Source organism: Zeus faber (assembly GCF_960531495.2).
Source record: "Zeus faber genome assembly, chromosome: 5".
Lineage (NCBI taxonomy): Eukaryota > Metazoa > Chordata > Actinopteri > Zeiformes > Zeidae > Zeus > Zeus faber.
In genome coordinates this window covers 22,974,381-22,984,574 of record NC_137192.1, presented here as the reverse complement: position 1 = coordinate 22,984,574, position 10,194 = coordinate 22,974,381, and the positions used below count along the sequence as shown (strand labels likewise).

The 10,194-nt window shown below is 45.4% G+C and overlaps 1 protein-coding gene across 1 annotated transcript in view; it reads left to right on the top strand.

Annotated features, from left to right (window-relative positions):
* Positions 1-10,194, top strand: part of eif4g3a (eukaryotic translation initiation factor 4 gamma, 3a) — a gene marked incomplete at its 5' end in the record, with an annotated part of 70,188 nt that overhangs the window by 47,345 nt on the left and 12,649 nt on the right. The window contains 7 exons of the mRNA XM_080001050.1: positions 723-959; positions 2,733-2,837; positions 3,754-3,892; positions 4,651-4,763; positions 5,614-5,704; positions 5,992-6,115; positions 6,274-6,494. Of these exons, the coding sequence (XP_079857176.1) occupies positions 723-959; positions 2,733-2,837; positions 3,754-3,892; positions 4,651-4,763; positions 5,614-5,704; positions 5,992-6,115; positions 6,274-6,494 (1,030 nt within the window). The remainder of the gene's footprint in view (positions 1-722; positions 960-2,732; positions 2,838-3,753; positions 3,893-4,650; positions 4,764-5,613; positions 5,705-5,991; positions 6,116-6,273; positions 6,495-10,194) is intronic.

Sequence of the window (10,194 nt, the reverse complement as noted above, 5' to 3'; positions counted from 1 at the left end):
TTAAATTAAACAGTATATGCTGTATATATTAGTTATAACAAAATCTGAAATCCGAGCCAGAATTCAGTTAAAAGTTATTAAAAGGTCTTATATTTGAATTGATGAGGTCTTAATTTCAACAAGTTTCGTACATGTATTCCAGTACCTAATCACCTACCTTGCTAAGCTGCTATATGTGACCTAAAAGAAACACTTTTAATAACAGTTCATGAAATCATCTAGTTCATAAGCTACTCTATTTCTTCCTAATAACTTACCTCTGCCCTGTACCAAATATATAGTACTAACCTGCAATACTGTCTTGAATTAGAGAGAGGATTTGTCTGAAGATTGTACATAATTGATCTTGGAATTGTTTTTTTAATTTATAAATAATTAATTCATCCTTAATTAATAAGGATAGAAACAACAGATATTTCAGGGAAATGCAAAAAGGGAGAATCTGTTGCAATATACAGCTATTCTAAGAAAACGCATCATTTTTATTTCTGTAACAAAACTGATTAATGGAGGGATTTTTCATGCTGTTGCTGAAGTCTGAATTCCTAAATTCCCTTCCTGGGTAAAATGTGCATAAAAAATGTCTTAAAAGGTCTTAAATTGAACAATGCATTGAACAGTGCCTTGAAAAGGCTGATTTATTGAAACAGTCTTTGTGTTTACTGTGTGCAGCTTAAGAATAGAGATTTCTGGTTAGGAGAGCTCTGTCTCTGCATCCACAGGTGACGGAGCGCGATCGTCTTCGGGATGAGCTGGAGGAGGCCAAGGACAAGGCCCGCCGCCGATCCATTGGCAACATCAAATTCATCGGCGAGCTCTTCAAGCTGAAAATGCTGACGGAGGCCATCATGCACGACTGCGTGGTGAAGCTGCTGAAGAACCACGACCAGGAGTCGTTGGAGTGCCTGTGCCGGCTGCTGACCACCATCGGCAAGGACCTGGACTTCGAGAAGGCCAAGGTGAGCCGGGGCGGCCGAGTTGCTTTGATGTCCTGGGTACTGGCGTGATTCCTAATGTGTGCTGAATAATGTTTCTGCTGCGGCGGGTGGTTTCAAATGTTTCAAATCTAATCAAATGTTGCGTGTGCGCTTAGCATTAATGTCCATATTTTGCCGAACAAATTGCTTGATTTTGAAGATTTCTTGTGCATGGAATGATTAAGTACCACGCTTGTATCTTTTAGTTTTTATTTTTCTGTGCGGGCAAATGAGATGTGGTATAGATTTTTTTTACCTTTTAAATTTGCTTTGAGGCCTAAGGTAGCCTGTGCCCCTCGCTTTGTGGCCAGTTGCATTTTCCTATGTTTATATGACACTTGATGCTCGCCAACACTGAGAGCAGATGTTGGTTTTTGCTTACGTTAACAAAGTCTGACCAGTCCTACTGGCTTGTTAGATACTGTAGCTCTGTTGTAATGCCAAGACTCACTCAGCTGTCCAGGCAACCTGATTAAGTTTCTAAGTCAGACCAGGAAAACTGTGAGCCAACTGCAATCTCCCTCCCACAGCTTTATTCCTGCATCGGCAGAATTTGATTTGGAAACAGGCAAAAAAAAAGAAAACAGAGAAGCTACCTTTCTTAGTATGACTAACATACTTAAATACTATGCAACGCTGGGGTTATGGCAGGGAAATATGGAGGAATTTATTATCTTGACAAATTGGGAATTTCACAAGATATCTGCCTATCCAAAATTATAATATTAAAGAATACAGAGGAGGTCTTCAACTTGAAGCACCTGGTTATCACTGAGAGAAACTTTAGTATCAAATGAAAGGTATTAAATTATTATTTTAAACCACCCATGAAACACGATGAGCCATGTATAGACAAGAGTGTGAATCAGGTTATAAGGACTTCATGACTAGAGATTATCACCAAAAGATAAACACCAACATCAAATTAGGAAGGACGAAGCTTCTTCTGTGTGTGTATATAGTGAACTGTCGAGAGATTTCTAAACAGAAACCGATATGAATTCATTCCAGGGTTTACCAAGTTGAAAATGCAAAAAAGTGGAAACTACAGACGTCAGAGCAGCTAGGCCGTGTGTAATTCCACAGACGGAGGAGATTTGGATCTGTGTGGGTTATGAGCGAATGGGAACTTTCCCCCGTTTTCTTGGTGGTTCTGTGCTTTCTTCTCTCGGAACTAGATCTCCTGGAGACATCAGCGGCTCCCAGCTGGACTTGGTTGGAGGCCTTAGATGTTTAGAGAGCCATGACTGAGCCCCCGGGGGTCTTTGTGTACTCTGCTGTTCTGTCATGTTGTTGTCTGGTCCTCATCTTAAACATATCCTCACAAAGGAAAATACCTCTCACCACTTGGATTTCATTGTAGGAGGGTTCACTGTTTTTTTTCCCCCCGTGTTCATACATTGATGACAGGATTGAATTTTATTTTTAAATTTAAAATTTTTATTTTTTTCCAATATATTCAGTTTGAACTCTGGTTAAAAAGCTTACTTCCAGTCCATTTCATCCACTACGATGTGGTACTATGCTGGAGTTGTTTGTTCATCAAGCTGAGAGAACGTTGAGTTTGTTCCAGGACGACCGGGAAAACTCAGACTCGCAGTAATAAAATGCACAAATGGTCAATCGAGTGGAATAATTCGAAAATGAGAGCGGATCTGGAAGCTGCCGCTCAGCGGAGTGAATGTTGACATGGAGAATATTGCTTTTGTCTTACATTAACCTTCTCTCTCCCTCTCTCTTTCTCCACCTCTCTAGCCTCGCATGGATCAGTATTTTAATCAGATGGAGAAAATCGTGAAAGAGAGAAAGACGTCATCCCGGATACGGTTTATGTTACAAGACATAGTCGACCTGCGATTGGTGAGTCTGCTTATGTCTTTTAAGACTTAAAGAGACGCTTTGATTGTTTGTTTGTTTTTAGGTTTTTTGGTTTTGTTTTTTTTGTTTTTCTTGACCACTTTGGTGTCACAAGAAGATGCGACAAAGAAATACAACTGATTCCTGAATCACATTTGACTCTGGTCTTCAAACGCGTTAGACTAAGTACAAACTATAGAGCTGTTAGAATGATCACATAATTACCAAATCGCTATTATTTGAGTAGGCGCCGTCATTTTATAAAACAATCGTCCTATTCCACGATCATCTTTCCGTCCAGATGTCAAGGGATTCTTAAACCAATCGTAGAAATGTTGGAACGGATTAAGTGTGAATTAGCCTTGGCCTCCTTTCAGTTCAAGATTGGGCAAGTTAATGGTCTTCCTGAATTTATATGGTCCAGTGTTCAATTTCAATAGATGGCTCTTCTCCAATAGCTACGGCTTGTATAGGATTATACTATGATAGAGGCATAAAATTAACAGAAAAGAGACAATTAAACTATTAATCACTGTAACAAGTCTCTTGTCAGTCGTGGGGTAGATGGATGAGGAGGCAGGCAGAACACAAACCAGCCAGCTGGATGTATATTCAAACAAAAATCAAGACCATTGTCTTTTCAGACAAACGTATCAGTCAGCAACATTGGGTGCAGTCTGGAATTGGAGCCCAGCCTCGCTGTCAGGAGAGAGAGGGGGAGAGGGAGGTGAAACCACAGCAGCTTTTAAAGACTCTCCTAATTACCTCAATCTCCCGGAGCTGTGGCCCCTCTCGGTTGCCAGGGCTGGCTCTCTCCACCTGCAGATTCCGCCAAAACCCACTCCACTAACTAAAATATTGTGAATGTGATAACCCTGAGTACAAACTGCGTCGTATTTTGTCTCTGCTTCTCACACAGCACAACTGGGTGTCCAGGAGAGCCGACCAGGGCCCCAAAACCATCGAGCAGATCCATAAGGATGCCAAGATCGAGGAGCAGGAGGAGCAGCGGAAGGTGCACCAGCAGCTGTTGTCCAAGGACAGCAAGAGGCGGCCAGGTCAGACCCGCAGTCTTAATCCTCTTTAAGGCTTAACACCACGCAGACTCAGGCAGGCATTCATGACTTCCCTGCGGCTTGCAGAGACACTATTGTGTCCTAGAGTGGACAGGAAGCTAGCCCCATCTGATATCTGACCTAGAATGGTTCATCAAACACAGTAATAGATCAAAATAGCCACGCAAGTGCTGGGTGATATTGACAGAATCAAATATCACAATATTCTTTCGAGGAGTACCTCAATATTTATTTTGACGATATTTTGTGGATGACTGTTTGTATTTTATTTTATTTTATTTTACCAGGTGAGTCTCATTGAGATTTAAAATCTATTTTTCAAGAGAGACCTGGCCAGGAACGCAGCATTTTAAACAAGATTCATCAAGGTTACAGAGACGACACAAAAAGGACAATAAGCACTCATAAACAAGCATACCTGTACAGGAATCCCCTACAAAATAAGAAAAGTGAATAGTAAAAAACTCAATGAGTGATAAATGGAACAGTATATATTTATTAAAATTGTACTTTTTTTTAAATGATTGTTGGCATAATTAAGAATTAAAATCCTTTTTTTTTTTTTTTTTTCAATCAATAGCTTAGTCCTGGGTTATGTTGTCTTAAAAGTGCCTCTAGTCTCTCTCAATATCATGGTAATGTCATGTCTCGCACATTATTTCAGGAAAAAGCACAAAGAACTCTTGTAACAAATGGTAAACATTTGACTGTTGACATGTGTGCTTCTTTGAAACGGGCAGATCCAAGAGAACAGCGGGAGCAGCGTGTGCAGAGAGAGGAGACCTGGAACACTGTGCCCGTGACCAAGAACAGCAGGACCATCGACCCAACCAAAATCCTAAAGATCTCAAAGGTCAGTCCCGCCTCCTCCCTCCAACTACAAGGATGCACATTTGTTCAGTTCTCAAGTCGTCCTGATGTGAGAGGAACACCTGGATCCTTGACCTCAGATTAAATCTCTAGTTTTGGCTTGGATAAGGGAATTAGAAAGTTAATATTTTACTCTCATCATAGTTCAATGGTTTTCCTGAATTCCGCCTGGGGATTGATAGTCTTATTTTATTGTATTTTATGTCTTTGTTGTAATTGAGGTAAATGCGTAATCGTATTCCCTCTGATCATTATATATTTTTTCCAGTTTGTGTCAGTCGAACTCTGGCATTGTGGTTATCCTTGCACATGCTTAAGTGTGCCAACAGAGGAATCCTCTCCACTTGGACATGTACACAAATGGCCCTGTCCTTATCTGGTTTGGATTCTGGATTTTGAGTTCAGTAGGACAAAAGCCACCTGCTGGTTGCACAAGGCTCTGTAGTAAAGTGCCGCAGGACCGCCTCGCTGCGCCCTCTGCTGGACAGAGCGCACCAAGGTTTGGTGGTGGGCAACATGACAGTTGCACAAAATAATTATGGAAGAATTAGTTACATTTTACAAAAGACAATTTTTTTTTTTTAAGGCGATTAAATGGAATCAACAAGTCAATACATCTTCAAAGGAAGCAACTTGATAACCTTGGAGACAGTAAACCCTGGTAAAATGTCTGAAGAGGTTATCTTATATTTAGTTCTTTTTGACCTATCATCATGGACTGCACATGTTACAGTAACATTGATAGTTTGAACTGTCTTTCTTTCTCATCTTTGCCGCTTTTTTTTTTGTGTGTGTGTGTGTGTAACGGGGCTTTGAAATGATACTTTCTTCAGCCTCAAATGGATGAAAAGATTCAGCTGGGCCCACGGGCTCAAGTCAACTGGATGAAGGGGAGCAGTGGAGGAGCCAAGGCCAGCGACTCGGGTAAGACTGAACTGGAGCCCAGGCTGAGCAGGAACCTTATAGGGAGAAAATCACATTGTCCCCTGATCCTAAATCTCTATCGTAAAATATCTACATACTGTCTTTCAACATGTGTTAGATGCGTGTGCAATTGTTGTTGAAAATGTCAAATGTAGAGTTTTTGTGTGTTTGCCCTTTATGAGATTTAGTGTAAAATATGATTATAAATGTTACTTGTTTCCCTTCTGTTGATGTTTACTTACCACAAGTGCTTCACATTTCTGGTTTTGTCCACCCCCATCCATCAGAGCAATCGAGATCAGGCGGCAGTAGTCTCAACCGATTCTCTGCACTTCAGTCAACCCCGTCACCTCAGACCATCACCCCGCCCGCACAGAATCCAGACTACGACTCCAGGAGAACCCTGGGAAGGTACGCTCAACTGAGCTTGCAGTCCTTTGAGACTAAAGCTGTGATTGAGGGGCATGCAAATACATTTGTCTCAAGTAGATTTCATTTTACGTTGTATATATCTATTTAAGTTACCAGACAGGCTTGTAACGTTTATATGTTTTGCCCGTCGCCTCCAGCCGCAGCAGCTCAGGGAGAGAGCGCAGCGAGAAGCCTCAGAGCGCCGTCCCGTCGCCGCGTCCCGCGCCCTTGGTCAGGGGAGGAAGTGCCAAGGAGCTGCCGGAGAGCCCGGCCCCCGAGGAGCCTCGCAGGGACCGGGACCGGGAGCCAGCAGAGCCCAGGAGGCCCAGCATCACCGAGGACAAGGTGGAGCCAGAGCGTAGCAGAGTCAGGGAGCCCGGTAGGTGGAAGAGAGCAATAATAATTGAAATATTAATACAAATTCGAAAAGGAAGAAAAAGGGATAAGGGTAAAATAAAAATACATTTTACACTAAACCCTTTTCCCACTTGCACTAAAAACCGTAAATCTACGGGCAATGTTTGGTATCGCTGTCATGTGGGAAAGAGAACTGGTATCGATGTGCCGTAAAAATCCTTCCCTAAATTTTCCCAATCGGTGTAGTATAATTTTGGGCGGTACGGCTGTGGGAATTGGAGCAGTAACGAATCCTGATAAAGGACAAATAGTGTGTGTTTATGCCAATATTCATTTTGAACAAATATTTGAAAAGGGAACTGTATTCAGGAAGAAGAAGAAACATTCGGGGTGGGGTAGCGGGCCCGGTCCAAACTGTAGGCACTCTGCTGCAGACAAGAAACTGAAACACGTCACATCTTTTCATTCTTCATTTTTTTTTTCTCTTCTTAAAAATGCCACTCAGACCCCCAGACGTTAGACGTGTCCCCGAGAACAGGCGTTTTGCTTGCCCACCGGCTGCACCGCAGTGTGGAGCCCGAGGGAGAGTGTAGGACAGGTTGAAAATGATCACACTGATTTAATAACAATGGGTCCAGGGAAGTGGGCTCTGTCCCTTCTCAGTCAGCGGAGGGAACCGAGACGTCCGGGAGGGGCAGCAAGATGGGGAGCGAAGCGCTGTTCTAAAAAACAATCAGCTAATATCTAAACTAATATCACACAGGACGAGGCAACAATCAGGCACACGCTTACGCGAGCGTTACGTAACATATCCCTAACAGTCATCTATGTGGGAACTGTTCGCCCCCAGGTGGGGAGTTTCCCACCCCCCCAGTCTGTGTTGTGACATCATAACATTGTGACGATAGTATGACATCAGAACACAGGCAGATATAGATGGTCAGGCAGAGACACAGTCAGTCAGTCAGATCACGTCTCAGACCCAGACCAACGTCTCTTCCATCAGCGTCAGCGTTGCCCTTGAGAAAGCACAGTCTGTGAGTTCATTCGTGTTATTTATGTATGCATTCAGCGTAGGAGCTATGACAACATTTAACAGGTTATTTACATCTGCATAGAGACTGATCCTTAATCTGCATATTTCTGTACTGTTCCACAGTTTTACACCGCTTTCATTAAAGATACCAAAAGTGAGTTCCTGTCTCCGGGTACTTATTGGAAGAGTGTTTAGCTCGCTGTATAGTCACGTAAGGCTACATGTGGTGAGGGCAGAAGAGTAAAAAGTTTGGCTTCATCTCAAGGCATTGCTGAGAGCAAGGATGTCAGAACACCCAGGCCCCACGGAACTCTCAAACCCCTCGGAACCCCTGGGCCCAAGCGGACAGCCTGGCAGGGAGGAACGGGCAGAAGGCCTGGACTGCCGTGGCAGTACAACGTTGACTGCGGAAAACGGGCTCGGCAAGACAACCAGCAAGTCCTTCAAGTCGGCCAATAAGTCCTTTAAATCAGCCAGTGGGTCCAACAAGTCCAGCGGGTCCAACGTCAGTGTGATTGCAGTGGCCCGCGCAAGAGCCGCAGTGGCATGTACAGAGGCCGGGTATGCAAAGCGTCAAATGTATATGGAATTGGAGAGCGCACGAATCGACGCTGAGAGGTCCGCAGAGAGAGCACGCTTGAGGCCGTAGAGCAGGCTGAGAGAGAGAAAAGGCGGAGGCGGCCCGCATGGAGGCCACACTAAGGGTCCTTAAGAAGGAAGCAGAGGCGAAGGCTGAAATAGCAACAGCAGCAGAAGTGCTCGAAGCGGCTAGATGCCGCCATGCTGGGGAACAGATCTGCGTTTCAGCACAGAGGCCAAAGCGGCGCACCAGGGAATATGTCAACGCACGTTTCACTGGCCAACACAGTGGCGGGGCCAATAAGCACACAAGGAACGTTCCACAGCCCATGGACACTCAACGCGGTGACACAACGGCATTCTCCCAAACCCGACCACCTACCGCCCCATACCAGCTCTCAGAACCCGGCAATACAGAGGCCCTCAGGACGGGGGCCCTGCCTTACCACCTCCAGGGGCCCGGCAGTACGGAGGCCCCCAGGACGCAGGCTTGGCTGTACCACCACCCCAGAGGCCTTCATCACAGAGGACAGCGCACGCAAGTTGCGGGCCCCCCTTATATTGATAACCACCCACTTGACCCGCAGACCCGCGATCGATGGAGTGGCACCCGCAGCCGTTATCCACTACACTGAGTGCCACAGTGATCACCACTTAGCAGCTCTTCATGCCAGACTCTTAACCTGGGCACCAGAGAGGTCAGACACCTCTTCGTGGAAAACAAGGCGCCACTGCGCACGGCGGGGAGCCTCGGCAAGAGAGAGTGCAGCCCGCTGTTTGTACAAGCAAGACTAGTGTCCTAGAGACAGCCCAGCATCCTCCGATCCTGTGAGAGTAGCATCTACGTGAAAGAAAAGTTTCCAGGGGGACAACATAAACTATGCAAAGATGTGGGGGAACACATCTTCAACCACTCAGTCGACGACGACAAACTCACACCCGAGGACGAGGCCTTTGACATCCTGAACGGCAGGTTCTTCAAGGACTATGCTAACAGTTGGGTCCCATTCCACAAGCATCAGCATCAACATCCTCCCAACAACAGGGACCAGGCCCTCAACTGCCTTATGCCACTCTGCTGGACTCTCACAAGGCAGCCAGAGGTGAAGGACCCACTTTGTGGACTTTTTGAAGATCTTTCGCAGTGGACACGCCGAACCGGCGCCCATGCTGAAAAATGGCGTGGAGCACTTTTATCTACCAAGCTTTGGAATCTACCATGTCTACCTGGGGGTCCTGGTTTCCTTTGGGACTGAGCCAGCTGCGGTCATAGCAGTCATTCAGCAGATGGTCCTGGTCAGGGAGGATCACTGCGACAACTTTAGCTTCCTGTGGTTTAGCGACCACCCCTCCCCAGCTGTGGCCATCTATGGCCTGCAGAGGAAGGAGAGAATGAGTACAGGACCAAAGCAAGCCAGTACATGGTACTACATCGGCCCTAGCGACAAGCATGTTGAGAGCTACCTGACAGAGTGCGGATGCACATGGCAATTCACACACTCTTCAGACATGGGCAGCATCCACCAGCCCACTCGGCCACGGTGGTTTGACATCTTACAGATGCCAGGCGGGGAGTGTTCCGCCCCCAGGTGGGGAGTTTCCCACCCCCCAGTCCGTATTGTGACATCATAACATTGTGATGATAGTATGACATCAGAACACAGGCAGGTAAGGTGGTCAGACAGAGACACGCACGCAGTCAGTCAGATCACGTCTCAGACCCAGACTAACATCTCTTCCATCAGCGCCGTCACTGCCCTTGAGAAAGCACAATCTGTAAGTTCATTCATGTTATTCATGTATGCATACAGTGTAGGCGCTATGGCAACGTATTAACAGGTTATTTACATCTGCATAGAGACTGATCCTTAATCTGCATATTTCTGTACTGTTCCACAGTTTTACACCGCTTTCATTAAAGATACCAAAAGGGAGCTCCTGTCTCCGGGTACTTATTGGAAGAGTGTTTATCTCGCTGTATAGCCACGTAAGGCTATATGTGGCGAGGGCAGAAGAGGAACAGACTGAACTTTTCGGTTCAGGAGGCCAATGTCGGAATGACTACCTACGGCCTTGGCCGTGTTTGGAATGTTACGAATTCCATGGT